Here is a 24,234-nt window from a genome sequence, read left to right on the forward strand (position 1 = left end):
GTGGTACACAGTGTAATGGTAGTTGTTCACATCAAATAAGTCAGCTACACAAACAGAAATAATAGACATTAAAAAGCCTTTCAGTTTATTAGGAAAATGAAAGGTAGCTGCAGTTGTCTATAGAAATAGGTTGCTATAGATACAGGAAATGTTGTGAAAGGAAAATCGCTTCTGAAGTCTCTGTGACTTCTCATGGGAATAGAATGTGATTTGCCCAGCAGATTTTATTTCTCTCTCCTCAAGCCCCCTCACCTCCCCATTTCCTCGTGGATATGAGAACTAGACTACACAAACAACAGATCAGATAGTAAAACTGTTCACCCTGCTGGGAGAAAGGGATTGCCAGAGAGAAGGGCTGTAGTCTAGCTTTCTCTTTGACATGTTTGCTTCCTTTGTGCTATGGGGTTCGAAGAAAACATTCAAACATGTGATCCCCCAATTTGAAGTGATGAATTCTATCTAGGAATAATTTTCAGAGTTATGGGAGAAAAAAATCTGCTAATCTCTAAGGTTCCACAATATTCTTTCCTGTTACTGCACTGATGTAGAGCAGATCAGTATACTATGGCACCTTTGTCTCTCACAAAGAATGATAAATACTACCCACATTTTCTTCAATTCAGGCTTTAGTTTAAAGCTAAATATATTTAGTGCCCTTGATGCAAAAGTAAACAGCAACCATAGATATCACTGAAAAGCATAGGGATGGGAGAATTCAAGTGGAATGATCTCAGAGAAGCATACAAGTTTGCGGGGTGCTCCTGTGGTTAATAGGTCAGAAAATGTTGTGTCTATACTTAACCAAATCATTGTGTTAAATCCTGAATTGACAAGAACCTTTTGTTCAAACAAAAAATGTGATTAATTTGGTAATCCTGTGGATTTATAATAGGCTTGATGAGATTATACTTTCCCCATTTGCAGAGGATAGCATAATCATGCCTTTTAGTCCTGCCTTGGACATGAGCAAAAGTACAGCCTTGACATTACGTTTGAATGGGATGTACATGTGAAATCTGATGTGAGTATGCCCAGATCTCATGAATGACTTCTGTGTGTGATACAGATTGTCTTCAAACCTATGCATGATGGGTTTTATGTTTATAACAGTCTCTTCAAAAGTTTCCCCCACACATGAATTGTAGGACAGGTGAGCCTAGTGTGTAGGTGAGAAGGTGCTCTATGTGGACTCTACCTTGGAAGGCGACTCTGAAACTACCGTTAATCTTGAATGCAGCTTCCAGACTAAATGGCCTCAGCCCTGTATATCTGAAGGTGTGTCTCCACCTCCATCATTCATCCTGGATACTGAGATCCAGCTCTGAGGCCTTCTGGTAGTTCCCTCATTGCAAGAAGTGAGGTTCCAGGGAACTAGGCAAAGGGGCCTTCACAGTATTGTCTGGGCCGCTCTGTGGAATTCACTCCCATCAGAAAGGAAATAAACATCTATCTGACTTTTAGAAGACATCTGAAGGCAGCCCTGTATAGGGAAATTTTTAATGTTTTATGTTTTATTGTGATTTTATAATTTGTTGGAAGCTGCCCGGCATGGCTGGGGCAACTATAAATTCTTGTTGTTGTTGTTGTTGTTGTCATCTCATTACATATATGGTAAAAAATATTCTAAAACTGTAGTTATATGTCAGGAACATTGGAGAGTAGAAATTTCAGTTCACATACAGTAATTGCATTTTCTGTCAACATGTCATAAATTATATTTCAAGGATAAACTTTTTTATTTGCTGGGAAAGACTACATTTTTTTTATTTGCAGGAAACTTTATTCTTGCATAGGGATTCAGACCAGAGAAACCCAGATCTAGTTATTGTGCCTTAAGCTCAACCTGCATGCTCCCACACTATATTAAAAAGGCAATAAAGTACCCAAGGGGAGCTTATCATTTCAGAAACTGTAACAGGCAATTAGGATACATCATGGAATTGAAGGCAGAGCTCTGCATTCTACCAGGTAACACAGAAAATTTGGTGGAAGCTTAAGTATCATCTTCCTGCAACCATCATGAATTCCCTGGAAATCGCCATCATTTATGCTGTTCTTTAAAATTGCAGTAGAACAAAGTTTTTCAGTGTAGCTGGTTGATCTGAGGCCGTTGAGTCTGATGGTTAAATAGAACTGCATATTGCTTGAATTTATCATTCAGACATAGCTAGTTTGTCCATTACGAAAATGTTCCATACACTCAGAATCCATTTGATTTCACTTGGAAGAAGATTAGGTTTTTATTGTCAGGCATTGACTTTTGTTTTTTGTTTTTGTTTTCTAGTTGGGCTGAGTGAAAAAAACAGACTTTAATTTATAGTCTTGAGTTGAAAATGCAATTCATAAAGTCAGGGTGCTGGAGTAAATTGTTAAGGTTGCAGATCTAATTATTTATAGAATTTATAGAATAAATTCCTACCACATGGACAAATACATGATTAAGGCTGAAAGCTGTGCTCACCCTGAGAGAGAAAATAAGGGAAGCAAACTGCAGAGAGCTTTTGTTGTAGGAAACGGATGGGTTCTTAGAGTACAATTAGTTCTTTGTTGTGACAGTAGTACAAGTTGTTCAGTGGTAAAATAAGTTGTTGTAGAAATAGTGTTTAAATAATCTTAACTGCTGTGAAGATTAACAGAGCAATATATCTATCTGTTAGCTGGTTAGAGAGCTTTATTATAGCTGATCACTAGTGTGAAATACTCTTGAGCTGTTATCATATAATTGTGACTGTACATTTTTCCTTGTTGAACCAGCAAACCACCCAGGGTGTTGAATGTTGCTCATTATGAATGAAATCCAATATCATAGAAGCATCATTACTTCTGCTTCTGCCCCCTGCAGCTCACTGCAGACCCCCAAAATCTACTCTAAATGGTTGGGGGACTCTCTAGCGTAGAAGTGGGAAATTGCATGGAGGAGGAGAGGTCCCACTGTATACATTAGCATCAGTTTTGTTTGTTTGCGGACATCATTGGATACCACCCCATTTACCCACTGGAGATGCTGACTTCATCACAGCCTCTTCAGTATTGGTGGTGCACACTTTGGGCCCAGAAACAGATCAGAAGCCTCTGTAACAGTTGAGATGCATACTCCACAAAAAATAGCCTGATTCTAAACATGCCAATGTGTTCTGCTCCAATTTTAATTTCCTGATAGTCTTCAGAGGCAGCCCCACATAAACATCTCCCGGTAATCCTGTCTAGAAGGGGGTAACTGTGCCCAGATCCACTCTCCCCTTGTAGGTGGTGCTCTCAGGGGAATAGTCATGCGAATAAACAGTCTGGCTGTGTTTTAAAGTTTGTGGGCTAGGCCTGTAGTTTTTAGGGTTTATGGGAAACATTCAACTAAGTTTTACTCAGAGTGCACCCATTGAAATTAATGAACATAACTTAAGTTACATTTTTTAATTGAAGTGGGTCAACTCTGAGTAAAATTTAGTTGAATACCATTCTTTGAGTATTGTCTTTATCTTCATTTACGTTTTTCAGTTTTTCTCATGACTGTGTATGTGTATAATTAATGACTACAACTGATGACCTCTAGCTACAACAATTTCTATCACCCTTTGCTGTTGGCCATGCTGGTTAGAATTGTTTGCAGTTGTTGTCCAACAGCTTCTGGAGGTTGTCAGTTTGAAGACTTGTGTATCAATTAAAAATATTTATTTAGGTATCCTGATTAATTCTAATTCTGCTGTCATAACTCAGTAGGGTTGTGGGTTTGAACCCACATTGGGCAAAAGATTCCTCTATTGCAGGAGTTGGATTAGATGACCCTTGCAGTCCCTTTCAACTCTATAATTCTCTCAAAGTAGGGAACCCATATCCATTAGTGTTTGTGGATGCATAAATTTGCTGCAGCCTGTGGGACAGGAAAACAATGCGGTACAGATTCATATTCATCCCTGTGCAAAAAAGAGGGACAGGAAAATGGTGAAATTATACGCTATTCACTCTCATACTGGGCCAAACCGTTGTGCAAGCAAACTTCTAGTGATAGCACTGTTGACATGAAACCTAGCTCTGTAAAAATACAGATTTATAGAAAAGAAATCTGTTTGGCAGCTGCCTTATTACTCTCCAAGTAAACAGCAAATGTGATAATTAATTTTGAGTTGCAGATAAATAAGCATAGCTATTTTGACTCCATGTCTGCAGGTTATGAGATGACAATGCTGAGACAAATGTGTTGATTAAGTAGAGCGTAGGAGCCATGCTGAAGTAACACTGCTGAACCTCTAGGTTTAATACTTAGTAAATCCTGAATTCTTATGAATGCCTATGTGCAAGCAATTTTTATGAGAAATAAGCCTTGTATGTCCTATGGAGAGGTGCAGCAGGGAATCCTTGTCAGTTCCATTAGTACATGATTTGGCTTATACTGAAAAATATATAACAAAGTTTTCCAAATAGAAGACTTCCAGGGATACTGAGAAATGTACTGTTGAACAAATCTGTGCAAAACATTTGTTCTGCTTTGATTTTTCCTTAGCTTTGACTTAGGAACTGAATAAAGCATACAAGCAGCAATGGATAAAATCTGAAATAATCCACATTGGAAATATTCCTTGTTCCCTGTTCCATGGCAGACTCTTGACCTGATGAGTTAAGGATTGCTCCTAGCAAGCCTAACAAAGCAGGTTAAGCAGTTCTCCTTCCACTTCTCCTGAGCTTGTTGAGGGATTAAAAACAAGGTGGCGCTGTGGGTTAAAGCCTCAGCGCCTAGGGCTTGCCGATCGAAAGGTCGGCAGTTCGAATCCCTGCGGCGGGGTGCGCTCCCGCTGCTCGGTCCCAGCGCCTGCCAACCTAGCAATTCGAAAGCACCTCCGGGTGCAAGTAGATAAATAGGGACCGCTTACCAGCGGGAAGGTAAACGGCGTTTCTGTGTGCGGCTCTGGCTCGCCAGAGCAGCGATGTCACGCTGGCCACGTGACCCGGAAGTGTCTCCGGACAGCGCTGGCCCCTGGCCTCTTAAGTGAGATGGGCGCACAACCCCAGAGTCTGTCAAGACTGGCCCGTACGGGCAGGGGTACCTTTACCTTTACCTAGTAATATGTATACATATCAGTGCAAACTCTTTAACCTAAAAATGAATACAAGCCCCATACACAATCTTGCAAAGTAATCCCATGCATGCTTTAGTTGGAAGTAAATCCCACTTTGTTCAACAAACTTACTCCCTAGCATGTTTGTTTAGGATTAGAGCATTAGAGCAGGACTTCTAATGGTTCCATAAGTATGGGATAGAGTTTGAATATATATGAGATAATGAATAATTTGCTGATGGACGGCAATGAAGCAAATTCAACGTATTTTGCAAGAAAAGGGCATGTATTAATCATCCTAATCTTCCTTCATTTGAAAAGCAACAGTAAATGTTCACTTGTTAACATTACCATTCCTTCATAACTCTGAAACACATGTATGAAAACAAACCCAATTGCTGCAGCACTGTTGAAGGAAAATGACTGAAACTGGAAATCGTAGATAGGTTGCTTTAGTACTCTTGCCAAAACTTTGATTCTCATCAGAGGTGGGCAATCTGTTGTGTATCTGCCATCTTCAGCCCTGTTTAAGGTTTAATTATCTTCCATCTGCTTGAGTTGCTCTGGAGGACCTTAGAGATACTGAAAAATAACCACACTCTCTTTCTAGCAGTACCCCCTGAGAGTTTGGATAAAGACGGTTGTCTTCTGTGCCCTTATCAGTTTGGAGGATCGGGCTGACTTTGCATTTTAAAAATGACTTTTAAAGGGAAACATTGGTAGGGGGCAGGGAGAGGCACACATCTAAAATTTTGGCCTTCCATTCAGATACGATTTTTATGAAGTGTGACATGAGCTGTCATTGGCCCTGTGCCATGACCTGGAACAGAAGGCTTTAAACCAATTAGGTCTTCTTACACTGTTTCCTATAACCATACAATTGCTATCAAGCTACTTTATTATTTGTTGTCTGACAGTAATCCTTGTAGACAGTAATTTATCAAATGCTGCCTCTTGGGGCAATGCTGCAGGGTAGAGGAATGTTTCTCTGGGTTCCTTAATTTCTCAAGTCCACATCTTTTAGATGTTTTAGATCTCACTTAATGGAGCCATACTTCTGAATTACACAACTGTGTCATGACTATCTAATTAAAATATTCCTATAGCCAGAGGACAGAACTTACTTATCTTTCCTTTGGTCATCACCTAGCTACTTGAGGTGTTTTATAAATGACAATATAATAGAGTATAATTACAGGTATTTCTTATGGTACTACCTACCATCAGCCTCATCTCCTGCTTCAGTCTCTGTGCGTATGTGTGTGTACCTTCTATTTCACAAGTCCTTTTAATATGTAAAATGAAACAAGGAACTCATTATTCTGTCGTATATTACTTGAAACAATTAGAAGTTGGATAGTACTAAGGCAGAGGCACATAGATATTGATATAAATATAGAATGCACTAATAGTATACAAAATAGGGTTGGGAAACCTTTTAAAACTCAAGGGCCACATTCCCTCATGTTCAATCCACTGAGAGTTGCATTTTAGTGGTGAGCCGGCCTACCCATCCACACTCTCACTCACACACTCTGCCCTTTTCTCCTCCTCTCACTTTGTGCTCTCTGCAGTTGCTTTCATACACTTGAGGAGACCATTTCTCATTGTAGGGAGAAGAATATGAGCAGGAGCCAAGCAGAAATCGCTCCCTGTGTTGACTGCCAGCTTGCTCTGATACCCCAAAACACCAGAAGTAAAACATTAGGACATTCAGAAAGGGTCCAAATGGCCCCAGCTGTACTCTGCTGCAGCCAAAATACAGGTGGGGACTAGAACAGCACTAGGAAAGATACCTAGTGGCCTCACTTTGTTCAAAAGTTTGGTTCTTCTTTTTGGTGGCAGTGATGCTGCCATCAGTAAAATGGGTCTGGGGGCTAATGTGCCATTCTGAAATGCTTGATAGGTTGGATAAAGCCTGCAGGCTGGTGGATCCCTGCAGTGGTGGTCCTTGGGGTCTCAGCAACCCCCCCCCCCCACATCTCATGCTCCATTCTAAATAATAGTTGTCGTATCCCCTACTGAGCCCCCGAGGCTCCGCACTCACTGCAACTGAACTGATTGTGCTCCCCTAAATACGCCTCTGTTGCCTGTCCCTGATCACTATTGCAAGACCCCACATACTTTCTCTGTTGAAGTGCCATTGCATGTCATATCCCGAGTTTCAGTTATTCGATATAAAAAAGATACTTTCAGACAACTTGTGAAAGCAAACCTTCTATATAAAGCTGGCTGTAGATTTTGGAGGGCCTTTGGGCAAGACATCCTCTCCCAGACCTCCCTCCTACAGTGAGTCTGCTCCTAACTGCAGCAGGTCTAGGGGGAGCTTTGGCCCACAAAGCTACAGGTTAGACAGCTAGAGGGACTTGCATGCTTTTACACTCTTCTTGCCTTGTATGCTAGCGCTCTGAGCATAAAAATATTTTTTTCCATAGGCAAGTATTCCATAATATAATTTCTCTGCTGCAGCTTGAGGTGGTACAGACAAGACATGGATCTAGCTCTTTATCTATGGTTTGTGAGAACTGTGCCTGTTCGATTCCTAAAAGAGAAGTGACATTGGATCACAGTTTAATAATAATAATAATAATAATAATAATAATTTATTTATACCCCGCCCATCTGGCTGGGTTTCCCCAGCCGCTCTGGGCGGCTTCCAACAAAATATTAAAATACCAAGACAAAGCAGTGTATTTAAGCCATTTGGGTGCCATTGAAATACAGGAGAGTAAACTGGTTTGGATTTGGCTGAAAGTAACCTTATGATAGCCATGTGCATTGCAGAGTTTGAATGTTCTGTCAGGCATGGAGGGTTACTCTTGTATTCCACCTTGAGTAATTTCCCTTTGGAATGGCAGCCTAGAAAATTTACTGTGAGAATAATTTTTTAATTTGATTTTTCCCTGAATTTGGACTTTGCTTCTTCAAAGTTTTCCCAAAGCTCTTGCTGCATTCCTTTGCTTCCAAACTGTATATAAAAATGCAATTTTTGCCATAATGTGTTTAGTCTTTGGAGCAAAAAAGGAATAATTTCATTGGGAGTTGAAACCGTGCCACAGAAACAAGCTTCCTCAAAGATAATTAAAACAAAACTGATAAATTAGAGATTCAATGCTTGGAGACCATGGTATATGAATTGTTTAAATAAACACATGAAATAAACTTGGTGGTAAGCAGAGTTTATGGTTTTTTTAAAAACCCAAGTAGTGATGACCAAAAGAAAAGGAGCAAAACAAAATCACAACCAGCTTCACAATGGACACAGGAAGGCCCCAGTGAAAATATAAAGCTGGTGAATTTTGAAAATATATTTTTTCCATTCCAGTTGCAGAACTTGCTAATTGATGAGAGTAAACTTTTATAAAATAGAGTAGCGTATCTCAAGCTATCTCTACCTACCACTCACCTTTAAAATGTTATGGAGTGTACAAAATGTCCCCAAATACCCACAGAAAACTGAGTAGATAAAAATGTGGCTGAAAACCTCCTAAATTTCCATCAGAAGATTTCATTTTTAGTTAAGCTAAGGTTTTAAACATTGCTAGCATGATAAACAGCCCTGAAGTTAAAAGTTATATCATCTTCAATGGAGGATTATGTGGAAGAGCTGGGAAATTGCTCTTAACATGTCACATTTGATGAATAGAAACTTGTTAATTTAATAATGCTTCTTCTTTCACTTTGGATGACAGGATATTCTATTCAAATGATTTTTGTTAGTTATCTTTTCGAGCTCAGCAGAGATGGCATGTTGCACTCCACTTGGGATTTTCCAGAACTTTTATTAGTAGCTTCAGCTTGTTCATTAACCTCTGAACTCTCGCTCTCCCTTTAGAGAATGAGGGGAACAGATTGATTCAAGGTTAATGCTTGTTTATAGAAGGTGATGTCTCAGAAGTAATACAAAGGGTGAATAGGCCACTGTTAGCAAGAAGTGTTCCATCTGACTTTGCCGAAGTATTAAGAATTGCAAGCTGTGCAGCCAGGAGTGAAGTTCACAGGTATCTTTGTTAAACAAAAAATGCTCAAATAACTTTAAGTAAGAGTTTAACAGCTAGGGCTGAGATCCAAAGGATCATGTGTGTATTTTCCAACATATTCCAGCCTGCTCCTGAAGCTTGAGAGCCCTCCCCCCCATCCACCACCAAAGCAAGATACAATGTGACACAAATATTTCTAGTTGAGGTTGGGTGGGGTGGCAGCAATCCCTCCCTCTGTAAACTACATGGAACTGGATTTAAACCATAGAAGCCATTGTGTGTTTCAAGTGATAATGTGGAATGTGAATAAGGGCATGACAAAAGACAGAGGTTCATTTTTGCAGGTGAGGATTGATTTATTGAGTTTGTCTTTGATGTATAAAACCTTTCATTATGATGAAAACCTACTGAATAATATGTCTTCAGTGAAAAATGGAAGCCTGGGTTTTGTAGGGGTTTTTGTAGTTTTGAAGTGTGGATGTATAATGGACATGTTAATGGTGTTGAATTAAATAGCCTTCAGTTTTTGTTTGCTTGGAAATCAAATGCAATCATGTTGTGTGTTTTTTTAAAGAATAAGCCTGCTACATTTATTGAGGTTGCATGGGAAAAAAGGCTCCAGCTACTGCTCCCCCTAACCATTCATTTATATCTCTTCTAATACCACTTTAGTGCAGGTACTAGATATAATGTGTGACAAGTCATTGTGCTTGCTACTGTCAGGTGGCTCTGGGGTGGGTGTTAGACTGCTTTCCACTTGGTGGGATATTTTCTACCCCAAATCTATTTTTTCAAGCAAACCTCTGGGGATTGAAAATTGCATTAGGCCCCAAATAAAGGTGCCTTCACCCAGAGGAGATAATTAAAACTGATCCTTAACATAGTTACTTCTACCATAATTGCTATTCCAAGGCGTGACGTAGACTTTCCACATTTTCTCAACTTCTGCATTATTTCTTCCCTTGTAGGTACATTAGAATAGTTGGAACACACAACACAGTGAACAAAGTTTTCCATATTGTGGCTTTTGAATGCATGTTCACCAACAAAACCTTCACACTTGAGAAAGGCCTGATAGGTAAGTGCTAATAACAGAGCAAATAATGCAAATGTTAGCCATGAAAGCAGAATATAAATTTATGCCAACTCTTCAACTCATTATAGTGTTTTAATAGAATTGCTGTGTGTCTAGTGGGGTGGAGTGTTCAATTATATGCCACCATTTAATTGCAGTTCCCATTATGAAAAAAGTCCAAATGTCTAATGCCTTCAGTGTGCAGGACTTTGCCAGTGTCTGTATGATATTATGACACACCATAGCCTCATTCAGGTGTTTGCTTTCTTTGTAAAAGAATAAGTGGGGAGGGGAGTATGGATGATCACAGTAGTTCCATGTACTCCCCCCCCCCCCATTTTGATTTAAACAAGGGCTTGGATAGCTCAGTTGGTTACAGCATGGTTCGTGATAATGCCAAGGTTGCAGGTTTTATCCCTGTATGTGACAGCTGCAGATTCCTGCAGTGCAAGGGGTTGGACTTGATGAAACTCAGGATCCCTTCCAACTCTACAATTCTATGATTCTAAGGTAGCAGAAATCCGAATAGGCCTAGCATCAGTTATTGGCCTTATGCCAATAACTATATTGTGCTAGGTAGTAATTGCCAAAAGGGCATATGTGGACTTCCTAGGCTGCTTTGTGACATCAGTGTGGAAGATTAGAATTTGTGGTGCTTTGCTGGCTCAGTAATCATTGCTCCTCATCATAAATAATTATTTGCTGATGTAACAGATCATCAATTCAGACTCTCAGATAAATCAGGTTCTTAATCATAATTTCTTTTCAAGGTTGTCTAGTGCTGTTAAAGACCCTTAGTTTCTAATAGCAGCCCTGGACTGGCTTTCTGTGTTTGCTGACTTGAATGAAAGCAATCACGTTCAGTGCACAATAACTGTTTCCTTTATAGGTGCAAAATCCTGATATTGCAAAACCTCTGCAGCTTAAGGTTGTAAAGTCTTAAATGTTTCTTTTATAGCAAACATTACCCTTTCAAAAGCAGTGTTGGATTTTGTTAAGAATAACAATATATTAAAAGTCTGCCATTATCTATGGGAAAAACCGAGCGTTTAAATGCCATGTAGCCATGTCTAAAATATATTTGAATTCTGCCCTGATGATTATCAGAGCAACTTCCTTTTTTATTGACTAATAAATAGTGTATAAAAATGTGACTTGATTTTAAGTACCTTACTTCAAGGTATTCTTCAAGCATTCTGTGAGCTTTAACAATTGTTTTAGCTTCTTGAAACTTCATCTTCTTTATTAACACAGGAAAATATCAAATATTTGTTTGACCACCATTGATTGAGGGAGATGGGACTTCTCAGGTTTGTGTTCAGTTGTGTGCTATAGGAGTTGGAGATACTGAACATATTGCTATTCCAAATATAAAAGCCTGCTTAGATCAGACTAGTGGCCCATCTAGTCCAGCATTCTGTTCTTAGAATGGCCAACCAGATGATGGTGATGATTAATTAAAATTCTATACCACCCTTCATCCAAAGATCACAGGGTGGTTTACAATGTAAAACACCAAAATCCATAACATAATAACAAAGGAATCCTGTATACCTGAAGGAAGGTCTCCACCACCATGATTTAGCTTGGACACTGATGTCCAGCTCTGAGGGCCTTCTGGCAGTTTCCTCACTGCTAAAAGTGAAGTTACAAGGAACCAGGCATTACAGTGGTGCCCCACAAGACGAACGCCTCGCAAGACGGAAAACCCGCTAGACGAAAGGGTTTTCCGTTTTGGAGGCGCTTCGCAAAAAGAATTTCCCTATGGGCTTGCTTCGCAAGACGAAAATGTCTTGCGAGTTCCTGCGGGGTTTTTCCCCCCCCCCCCTTTCCTAAGCCGCTAAGCCGCTTATCAGCTGATCCGCTGATAAGCCACTTAACAGCTGATCGCTAAAAGCTGCTAAACCGCTAATAGCGCTAATCCGCTAAGCTGTCAATGGGCTTGCTTTGCAAGACGAAAAAACCGCTATACGAAGAGCCTCACGGAACGGATTAATTTCGTCTTGCGAGGCACCACTGTATTTTTACTTGTTAGTATTGTTAATTATATTATCCCTGGTGATCTTGCGTAAGCTCGGAACTAGCTTTCTGGTGCATTCTTAGTTGATATCCATCTTCCCTCCAGAAAAAAACAGCATGTGTTTCATTAGTGACAAACTTCTTCCAATCCCAGTCTTTTTCACCTAGAGTATATGTATCACTGTGAGAATGTGATTTCAGGGAATAAAGAGAATTTTGGCCTATTGTGGCAGAATTCTAAACCTTGAAGATGGAGGGAAGACAACAACTCTGAAAGCAGCTGCTGCTTAGTACTTAGAAATAGTAAGGGAACTGTATGCAGCTTCCAGTAGTCAAAATAACCCCACATGGCTTAGACCCTTTGCTTACCCACCAACTTGTGACAAAATGACACTGGAACAGAAGTTTAAAATTCTTTGCATGTGTGCACACATATGGTAGAACAAAACCAGTTAATAAAACAGTTAATATATGCAGATTATATTACAAATTCCCCGAAGCAGAACTTAAAGAAATAACAAAAGAATATGCTAATTTATTTTTTGTTTAAACCATTAGGATATATCAAAGAAAGTAGAAATTTTAAAAGTAATTGGGTTACAGTAAATAGGGGCAAGATGGGGAGAGGGGAATAAATAAACAGAATGGTAGTATTTTACAACTGTATAGTAAAATGTACAAGCAGCCTATGTTGCATCTTGTCTTGTGAGTGACTTTGGTAAACCTGGGCACCAAGTATGTCATAGTTTTATATCTGTTTAGATTTTTGTTCTATTAAAGAAAAGTTCAGTCTAAAATAGGAATAAGTGTACTAATGTATGACCAGAATAACTGGGTCCAGAACTAATGGTGGATATATTGCTGTCCCACGATTACATTAAAGATGGCAATGGGTAAAGCAGAATAATGAGTTTATATTAATAACGTGCTGAGGAAATTTACCCTGACCCCCCTCGGCAGAGCATGGTAATCACATAGTAGGCTATGTAAATGCTTATTAAAAAGTTAGGTCATATCCATACCACAGCTCTTATAAGTTACTCCCTCTCCTCTGATTTCTGGCGATGAGTAGTGCTGTAGTCCTGTGGGCAGCTCTTTCAACCCTTTCACAGATACTCAAAATACTAGAACCTTTGATGTCTTGGTAAAATCTGCTTGTTCATACATATATACAAGTTGAGCAGAAGAGAGCAGACATATCCAGAAGACAGCACAGGGTTTTAAGGCAGTAACAGTTCGCAACAGCATTCCCCCAACCCAACTGCATTCTCTCAGGTAAACTGCAGAAGTACAGTTGATCTCTATTGTAGACTGTGCTCAAAATTGTTAAGCTTATTTTGTTTAGCCCCTACTTAACCATTTGTGGAGCATCACAAATGACATCGGTAAGCACCTCTGAATACCAATGCAGCCAAAGTCCAAGAGAGAGATGGTCATTTTGTATCTCCAAAAAGTATGCTTATAAAATTAGCACCTTTCTTGTTAAGAAACCAAATAAATATTGGTTTAATATTGGTTTGCTCATCAGCGATGCTTAGCCTTTTTAGAATGTCAGTTGTTTAAATTTCACTTTGAAAGCCACCTATGATAGAGAATGAATCTGTTATTCAGCTAATTCTTCAAACAAACCAGGTCAATGAAAGACTTCACAGGCTACATTATTTAATCTCTCTTTTTTAGTCATTTTCAGTTGGATCAAGTAACTGTACATATATATGGGGATCATTTGTCAGATGTATTATATTACCTTGCTATAGCATCTACATAATGGTCATTCCTGTATACTGAAGATTAGAAGCTGTGCAAACAAGTAATAAAAATGAAGGATTGATAATAGCAATTTTATGTTGCTGTGCCTTACATGCAATGTTATCAAGACAAGTCATTACCTGCCATTTTCTGACATTTACCAAATAATACAGTGACACGCCACTATAAGCCTTGTCCAAGAATTGCTGTTCAGCATTTAACTCATTATTCAAAGGTGAACAGGCAAACATATATGGTTTATCTAAGACAAACCCTTTGCATAAATCCTAACATTTAGCAGAAGAAAATTTGTATTCTTAGGTTGAAACCTAATATGTGACTACTGCTGTAAACAGCACCCCTAAATTGTGGTTAGTTCACACAAACTATGGTAAACCATAGTTAATGATATACTGTGATTACACCTTTCTAGTCTGTTCTTCTCTTCCTTGCTAGCATGTGGAATAAACAAAGCACAATCTGTGGCATAGTATTTAATCTGAACCAGGGATTATGGTTTGTTTCACTCCCAACAAACCACAGCCTGTAACCACAATTTGTTGCCTTATAAATCGTGGTTGTTGGAGCAAAACAAGCCGATATCCCTGGTTCAGTCATAACATTATGTCAAGGATTGCAGTTTCTTTCCTCCATATGCTAGCAAGGAGAAAACAAAGAGCCTAGAAAAACGAGGTTCACAGTAAACCATTAGGTATAGTTTACCATGATGTCTAAGTTGGGCCCCTAACTGAGACAATACCATTGATACTGGAAACAGTATTTTTAAACTACAGTATGCAGAAGTCCTCTCAATAGTGTGTTCAGAGCAGATAAATGCGACCTCATTGTAGTAATGAGCCAAATTAGACTACTTTGGGTTATGGTGACATATGCATTCAAGTCTTATTTTTAATATTAAATTAAGTGATATTACTGAATAAATAGCATATGAAATACACTGCAATGTAGTGTTAGAGCTAAGGGTATAATTTTCTTCGTTGTTTGCAACTGGGTACTTTTTGTTCAACAGTCACACATAAAGAATGCATTAGATGAGTCACTTGTGCAGAATGGCATAAATATTGTATTTAATATGAAGTTAGAATGCTGAAGAAAACAAAAACAATATGATTATATTAATGCTTTAATGACATGCAGCCAGAGACTTATTTACAAATCTGAGTCTGAGGTGTACTTTTATAATTCAAATCAAAATAAACAAGTTTTCTTAGCAAGCTAGATACTTGTTCACAGTTCTTATGCTGAGCCTCAGAAAGTCATGACATGGGGGAGGGGTGCTGCTGCTGAAACAACATAGCCCAGTCTCAAAATTTCCCTTTATTTCTGAATTCTCTGAAGGCAGAGCTGAACTTGAATCAGATGAGAGACTTCAAATCACTATTCAGTATCAGGGCTCAACTCTTGGAGATATGAAAAAGAGTGGTTTTCAGCATATTCAGAGTTTTCAGCATATTCAGCATATTCTCGCTCTCCAAGCTTCAGCGAAAGCCTGCATTCGCCCCATAGGACGCACTCAGATTTCCCCTTCATTTTTGGAGGGGAAAAAGTGCGTCTTATGGGGCGAAAAATACGGTATATGCTTTGGCAACTCCCAGGCACTATTGCTATACTGTTTTAGATGTCTGCTAAACACTTTTTTTTTTTAAAAAAAGGAAGCCTATCCATACACATAATTATTATCTGTTTATTATTGATCATTGTTTTATATTGTTCCTTATCTCTCTAAATAAATATTTTACTATACTTGTGCTGCCATAGTCTTCCACTTGTATGATTGGAGAATTAGACTGGTATATTTACTTGCCTGAGTGTGAGTATCCCCTACAGTACTAATTATTGTAGCGCAAGAAGGCATGTTGTGCCTGGAGATGGTGGCCAGGAACCTTTCCCAAAGATTGGTGAATGAAAACATCAGCTGTGCTTCACTAACGTCTCACTGCTGTCCAATTTGTGTTAGTGAAAAAAGAGACTGGGTGCTGCTTATAAATTACCGTACCTTCTAGAATTCTGTGTTACTGGTTGCTCTTCCAAAAAAGGAACCAAAAAAGGAAGTCCTATAGAAGCACAAAGGTTCAGTAAGTTTCTTATGCTGCCTTGAGGGTTTTGGTTGTTGGAACTATTTCTTAGCAACGTTCCCCACCCCCCTTATATACAGAACTGTGTGCATCTCTATCTTTCCAGGTTGCTTTCAGTTTATTGTCCCATCTTTGTACTACTTCATAACACTCCAAGGGACAAAACAGTGAGTAATGGGTGCAGAGCAGGCGATGGAGATAAAAAATTGGATGTCCTTGGTTATCCTCTAGGGAATGCTTCCCTGAACGATGAATCACTGTACCCTTATTTGTGCATCCTCTTGTGCCTTAGGAGAAATTGTTTAAAATGTCGGGTAAGGGAGAAGATGAATAAATAATCATTCATTTGTCTCTTGCTCAGTGGCAGTTATTATAAAAATCATTTAAACATCTAGCAAAGGGAAAAAGTCAAATCAATTTCTTAGCAGTACACCTTGGTGTTGTGAAATATTACTGTGCCTTTCACTTAGTGAGGCATCCAGAAGGTGCTGTTCCCTTGTCCGGTTTAATGTATTTTCTGCATGAAAGCCATTGCCACCCTGTTCTTTCTTTCCCCTTTAAAGGTTAGCTGTCTTTTAAATTTGCACAGGTTTTCCTAGCAACAGCTGTCGGCTTTTCAGTAAGCATACCCTTAGGAAATTATGAAAATTTTAAGACCATCTAAATAGTGCTGGGACTTCTCTTCTACAGTGAATATGAGATACATGGCCAGTTTTATTTACCACTATACATTTTTGCTCTGGATCTACAGACCTGTCTTCCTAGTTCATATTTGATTTCTTTTTTCCAGACCAGTAACAAAAGCTGATCTCAGAGGCCTTTAAAGCACCTGTAGCTTTTGAAAGAAGGTTCCTCACTGAGTAGTTCATTAATTTCCACTTGTACATTCTCAGATTCGAAACCTCCATACTAGTAAACAGTAACACTTGACATTTATATTGTTTAATTCCAATATTCAGGGCACTTTACATTTTCTTTTAATGCAACAAAATATGCAATAACAGCAAGAATGTACTACATTTATTGTTGGGCTGGCGGGGGCAGGTGGAACATAGCATTTATATTTAATGATTGTACATATTATGAAATTATTTCAAAATTTTCTTTTAATTCTTATGGAAAGTCCAGGATTATTATATCCACATTGCAGGTAGGAATGAGATTCAGGGAATAGGCTTGTCAAAAGACACATAATGAGATCATAATTGACTTGAGGCTTAAAGAAGGGGAAATGGCTTAAAATCTTGGTGACTGAACTTTACCAGCTTTCTGGGAAACCCAGCCAGATGGGTGGGGTATAAATAGTAAATTAGTAGTAGTAGTAGTAGTAGTAGTAGTAATTTTGTACTGCAGGGATGGGGAACCTCATGCCCAGGGGCACAAATGCAAACCTCCAGATCTCTCTGTCTGGCCTACAGGACTCTGCCCAGACTCTCCCTCTTCTTGGCCCTGCTTTCCTTGAATGACTTTGCCTGGCTGAATTATGTTCTTGAACTGTAATAGTTTATCCACAACTCCGCTTCCAGTAGTATTTCAGTTGGACCTTGATGTCATTTTGTTTGTTCCAGTCATTTCTCATTTCCACCCATGTTATGTTTGTCATAGTCACTTAACTTCCTTATTAACTTCCTTTAAAAAAAATAAAAAATATCAGACACATCTCTGGGTTAAGTCTGTAGACCTACAGCAGCCAAAAAAAAAAAAAAAAGTGAGGATGGGACCCACTCTCATATCATCAGAGTGACTTGAATGTATGACTGGGAGCCAGGAAGCCATACTTGGCAGTTAATCTAGATCTCACAGAGCCAGAAATGGATGCACCTATCCCTAAAGTTGCTACAACATACTCAATGGCAGACAGACCTTCCTCAGACTGCTTTGTGGTAAATGTATTGATGCTATCTAAACTGATCTTTTGTTTACTTCCCTAAGAATGCAGAAATCTGAGATTAAAGGTACTGTTCAACTGTGGCATTTGGAAGTTTTTCTTAAGGACTAACAGGACTGCCTTTGTACTCCATTTCAGTAACTCAAGAGTCTAGGATAAACTCCCATCGCCACTTCCAAAGGCAGCATGGATTTTATTGCCAAGACACGGTCAAACTAGACATGATAGGAAAATAATGTTTCTTATGCATGTGTATCCCTGTTTATGCATAAACGGAAGAGCAGTGTTTGTCTTACTTTAACGTGAAAAACTAATATTCACTAGATGTATAAATGAGCAGACTTGGTGAAAAGCAGCTTACAATGTTCCTAAAATGAAGGGGATGAAGGTTCAGATCCCCTAACCTGCATGCTGCTTTTCATGTTTTTGGTTTTTTTGTATGTGTGGATTGGACTAGCATATGAATCAACAAACATGGTTGTCTCTGTTGCATCTATTTTGGCCCACAGACATTAAAAAAAAAACCAATAATGCTCTACTTTAACATTTCGTAATTTGTTAGAAGGAATAAGTACCGCCATTGGGGTTCTCTTTTGTATGGCTGAATAATAGTGAGGAGATACCTTCAAATTGGGTTTAGCAGTCGTAACGCCAGTGATCCTGAGTCAAATAACATCCCCTGACTTTTAAAAAGTAGTCACATTAGAAAGAAACTAAGGTGGAAAATACTCAGGAGAAGATATATGCCTGAGCGCAATTTTTCCCTTCACTCGTTTTTCATCAGGTATCATCGGAGACAGTAAAATTACATGTCATCTTATCTTCAAGTATAGTTAATATAGATAGTCTTTAGGTCATGTCCTGGAAATAACACTGCCTTTTAAAACTTTTTTTGTGTCAAAATCAAATATATTGGCAATCTGTTGGCCATAACCTGTTACAGGATAAGAGTCAGGAAGAGTAACACACAAATCATATCCATCTCCCTCACCCCCTGCGGTTCCTGCTGCTGTTTCTGCCTTGGTCCATTTTAAAATTCTGCTTGCTTCCAGAATGTCTGCATTTTGTTAGCATGTATCATTTTACATTCTATGGCAACAATATGCTAAATTTGGGCAGAACTGTTACGTGCACAAAGAATAAGAACAGTAATATTCAACCTTGTATCCCATTCTTATTTTTCTTTTCTCTTGCAGCACGCATTACTTAGCTAGTTGAAGGACAGAAGAAAAAATGCAGAAAAACATAGAAACAAGATACTGTTGGTTTTGGCAGTCCACTTTTATAAACAAAGTGACACAAATTGAGGCAGAAATTCCTCAGGGATAAGAGAAGGGAACCAAAAGACTGAAAATGCAGCACAGAGCAAAGTCCCTTCCAGATGGTGTTTTAAATAAATTTATCAGGCGGGTATGAAAGACGATAATGAACATTCAGAATGGGGAGTGGCAGCCTTCCCTTGGGAGCCGAAACAACATGGTACTTTCTGTACATTGCAATTATCTGATTGCTGTCTAATTTCCCAGTGTGCAAAACAGTACAAAATCATTAATACAGTATATATCAAGAACTTTATTAGAGAATGGCAAGTTGAACAATTGCTTTGGTAAATGCATAAATAAATAGCATTTGTGTTGAAATGGATTATATAATAAATAAACATTAAACCAGATTTCAAGAACACATCCTTAAAACCAATATGCACATCAGTAAATTGGAGTAAATTAATTTGTGAGTAATGTCCTAAAATATATACTAGCTACTGAATACTACAAAAATTCCAGAGTGCTAAATCTTGATGGGCTAAGAAAATATTGGTTGCAAATGCTTTGATATAAAACAGCAACAAAACAATTGTTACAGGTTTTAGGTTTGAAATACCTTATCCCCATTATGAACCCAAAGGGAAGCATTTGATTATTTAACCTGAAACAAGCCATCTGTACATTTGAGCGATATTATTATTTATAAAGCTCCATAAGCGTGTTTTGATTTTATTGTGTATAGTTTTTAAATTGTTCTGCGCTGCTTAGGGAGCCTTGTTGTTGAAAGATGGGCTGAGACTTTTAAAAAATAAATACATAAACACTTTATGCAATAGAACAAAATGAATTGGGAGGAATTACGAGAGGGAAGAGAAGGATCAGAGAGAGGCAAGAAAGAGATGAATATGAGGAAATGTAGATATATTTATTTATTTATTTAAAGTCTGCAGGAGCAAAATGCAAAATAGGTCTGAGGATGGATCAGGAGAAAAACAGTGGAACTATCTAGGTGTTTGGGGACAAAACATTTTTGTAAGGGAGACATTTGTCTACCAGGAAAGGTGGTAGACCCAAGTAACTTTTTCTTCACTCTCGGCTTGTGTCAGACTATAGCAACATAATTCAGGTCTCAGTACTAAAGGATTCACAGCATTTCCATTTCCTAGTTGCTTATGTAATTAGGGATTTGTGAAGCATTAGCTTCAAGTTCTCCATGGTTGAAAACATTTTGGAAAGACACATATATAATGTTGGTGTACTTTATAGTAACATCAGACAAAAGGGCTCATGTAGTGGACAGCTTCCATGATGATCGTGACTGCAACACATGAAGCAGGAATAAAAGTCATGAAAATAATGTCTGCTCCCTCAGGAGTTTGGGGACTATCTTTCCTCAGAGGTTTTTAAGCAGAGGTTGGGTGGCCGTTTGTCTTGGATGAGATTAGCTGAGATTCCTGCATTGAAGGGGGTTGGACTAGATGATCCTTGGGATCCCTCCGAACTCTACAATTCTGTGATTCTTGAACTTCAGCTGAAGCACTTGAAAACACCTATTACACATTTACACAGAGAGTCTACTGAGCCTCCTCCAGCTTGGATCGCTCAGTTGGTTGGAGCGATAATCCCAAGGTTGCAGGTTTGATCCCCGTAAGGGACAGCTGCATATACCTGCAGCTGCATATACCAGGGGGTTGGACTAGATCAGTGATTCTCAACCTCTGGGTCCCAGATGTTGTTGGACTACAACTCCCATCATCCCTGAGCTCTGGCCTTGCTAGCTAGGGGTGATGGGAGTTGAAGTTCAACAACATCTGGGGACCCACAGGTTGAGAAAGGCTGGACTAGATGATCCTCAGGGTCGCTTCCAACTCTACAGGTCGCTGATTCTATGATTACACACACACACACACACACACACACACACATTCTGAACACAGAATTAAAGATTCGTAAGAATCTGTGCTGCCTTCAAGAGTCCCTCAACTTATCTGAAACCACAACTGAATGGCATAAGTAGGCCTGGGGAAAACTGTAGTGTTAGCAAATGATCTTCCAGCACTCAGGCCCACTTGAAGAGATTGCAACCAAGATCACCTAAAACAGTTTGCAATGAAAGGTTCACTAGGCAGTTTAAATTATTATGTGGAGTCCACCAGTTCTAAAGCGGCAAGTGTTGTGTTCTTGGAGCAACAGTGAAAACAATACTGCCCAGTGCTGTAGCTTCTTTATTGCCAGTACCACTGCTTTTTTTAGTCCCTGTGCATTAGGAGTTCCTTAGAAGGTTGGTTGGCGTCTTGTACGCCTGCTTTCGGCAACTCCTGCAGCCAAGCTGGTGCCAAAAATATTACTCTGGTTTCCTTTGGACCACATCAGTGAGGCCAAAAGGGAGTCATCATCTGGGCAGCCCAGGACCTCCATACACACCACCCAGGCCTGCACCCTGGAGAGTGTTAGCTATTTCACTCCTCCAATGCTGCATTTGTGATTGGTGTAAATCACATACCTGTCTGAGAAGAGTGTGGGAAATGGAAGACAGTCTTATCTCTTCCGCTGTATGTACTTTGTAATGTACTTTCACTTTTACTTGTGCTTTTTGTTCTCTCGGAGCTGGAGAGAACGGATGCCATTATGCTTTTGTCTGTACATAGTGTGTAAATAAATAGTAATTAGCTGTGCGATGTCTCACGCTTCTTGCTGTGTTATGCCAGAAGTGTAGTGTGCATATACCATCTGGTATATGTCACTAGAAGCGCACTGGAAGAGAAGGGAGATGTCTTTTCCAGAGCTGTGTGTACCAGAGAACGCTCAGAATTCTGGGGGCTTGCAGGCACCCCCAGGGCGTTTTCCACTTTGGTGCTGCTAACACAGTGGATTCACTTCACCCCTAGAAGTGCACTCCATTGTCTCTCAAGACAGATGGGTGCCAACAACAACAAAAAAGTGCATTGCCATTCCTGTCCTGGTCCACAATTCCATGTTGATCCTAATATTGAGGTTGTCTGCTTTCAGCAAAACAATTGCTATGATATTAACCTGTCTAAATACTTATTTGCAATCCATAATTTTGTTCTAGGGCTGCTTTGGAGTTAAAGCTTCTCTGGCCTGCCCTGGTTCAGACAGTTCTCCCATTCTTATTCATTATTAATCTATGCTCTGAATCATCAGCCCATGTGTTCCTGCTTATTTTTATTCTTCCCCAGAAATAGAAATGGATGGTTTTCTGTGCCTGCTTTTGATCTCTTTTGTATTTTAATTTTCAGTTCCCACTGAGAACGTTGCAACAGTTGCAGACTGTGCCAGTGTGATTGAGGGCGTAAGCCGAAGTCGCAATGCCTTGCTGAATGGAGACACAAAGAACTACGACTGGGATTCTGGGTATACATGCCATCAGCTAGGCAGTGGTGCTATCGTAGTGCAGTTGGCACAACCTTACATGATTGGATCAATTCGGTAAGATTTCTTTTTTATGGAAAGCTAGTTCACTAAGGGGAAAATTCATGCCTCCTGGATACCTTCCATATGCAGCTTCAATTTCATTAAGCGGCATCTGAAACAACACCATGTGGTGTATTTTATTTATAAATCTTTATAAGTTATCTTTATAAGTTAAATAAATAAAAGGTGTGTGTGTGTGTGTGTGTGTATCATGTAGAAAGATCAGTTGCTTTTCCTTGCTATGAGAATATTCTTCTCGTGATGCAATAGCATGCAAAACATAACTTGAAAAACAAATCATGACACACATTTAATATTAAAATAGTGACATAACTTGTTGCTGGGGATGGCATCAGAAACAGAGTGCTATAGATAATTCTATATTATTATTATTATTATTATTATTATTATTATTATTACTATTACTATTACTATTACTATTTCTGATATTTATAACAATCTGCATAGCCCCCAAACATGCCTCTGTTAATCTACCTAGTTCAGTTTTTTTATTGCTTGATATAGTTGGAAATCATAGGCTTAGAAGACTCAATTAGTGCCATTTTCCGTGCCTGTTGACTGGCTACTTCTGTGTTTTCTTAAAATAGACGCTTAGATATGTTCTCCAGCTTACCTCCTCAACTATGAGGTTTATGGGGTAATGGGTATATTGGATAGAATGTTGGTGTTAGACCAAGGAAACATGGATTCAAGGCCATGAATCTTACCACATGATCTTAGGTGGAGAAATAGTAACAGCAAGGATAAAAGGGTAGAAGGTAAATGACCCCTGAAAGCTAAGTCCCGTCACAGACGACTCTGGGGTTGTGGTGCTCATCTCGCTTTACAGGCCGAGGGAGCCGGCATTTGTCCGCAGACAGTTTTTCTGGGTCATGTGGCCAGCATGACTAAGCCGCTTCTGGCAAAACCAAAGCAGCGCATGGAAACACCGTTTACCTTCCCGCTGGAGCGGTAGCTATTTATCTACTTGCACTGGTGTGCTTTCGAACTGCTAGGTTGGCAGGAGCTGGGACAGAGCAACGGGAGCTCAGCACGTTGTGGGGATTTGAACCGCCGACCTTCTGATCAGCAAGCCCTAGGCTCAGTGGTTTAGACCACAGCGCCACCCGCGCGGGTAGGGAAGCCTTTTCTTTCTGGGCACCATGGGCCAGTAGTGGAATGGGGGCAGAGGCAAGACTGGTCAGAACATTGAATGCATTTTGTGTGTGTGTGCCATAGGCTAGTTTTTACACACATATCCCTCTCCGCTCTACATCCAAGGAAGCAAGAAGAATCAACAGAGTTCAAGGCACATTCCAGCCAAGCAAATGCACTCAAAGAGGGTGTGAAGCATGACCAGTGGGGTGGAGTGGGGGGGGGGGAGAATTTCAGGAGCCAGATAGAGAGGCTTGGAAGGATACATTTGGCCCGTAGGCCTGAGATTCCCCCTACCTGCCTTACAGGGTTATTGTGAGGGTAACACTGCAGTCAGAGCAAGTACACTGCTCCTTGAAGGAAAGGCCAGATATGCACTACATAATTCATACGTACTACACTATTTTTATAAAGGTAAGTTGAACTATTCAAGATGCATTATCAAAGAAACATGGCAAGAGCTTTGGACAATTCCAAAATCTTTAACTCCAAACATGAGATCTTCAGAAGGATTCCCCATGGAT

At 39.5% G+C, this 24,234-nt stretch overlaps 1 protein-coding gene across 4 annotated transcripts in view; it reads left to right on the forward strand.

The window, feature by feature from the left end:
• Positions 1 to 24,234, forward strand: part of BTBD9 (BTB domain containing 9) — a 156,495-nt gene that overhangs the window by 73,562 nt on the left and 58,699 nt on the right. For all 4 annotated transcript variants that reach the window (XM_079969267.1, XM_079969264.1, XM_079969265.1 and 1 more), the window contains 2 exons: positions 9,997 to 10,106; positions 22,381 to 22,570. In XM_079969267.1, the coding sequence (XP_079825393.1) occupies positions 9,997 to 10,106; positions 22,381 to 22,570 (300 nt within the window). The remainder of the gene's footprint in view (positions 1 to 9,996; positions 10,107 to 22,380; positions 22,571 to 24,234) is intronic.

This window comes from Podarcis cretensis (genome assembly GCF_951804945.1).
Source record: "Podarcis cretensis genome assembly, chromosome: 3".
Classification (NCBI taxonomy): Eukaryota; Metazoa; Chordata; class Lepidosauria; order Squamata; family Lacertidae; genus Podarcis; species Podarcis cretensis.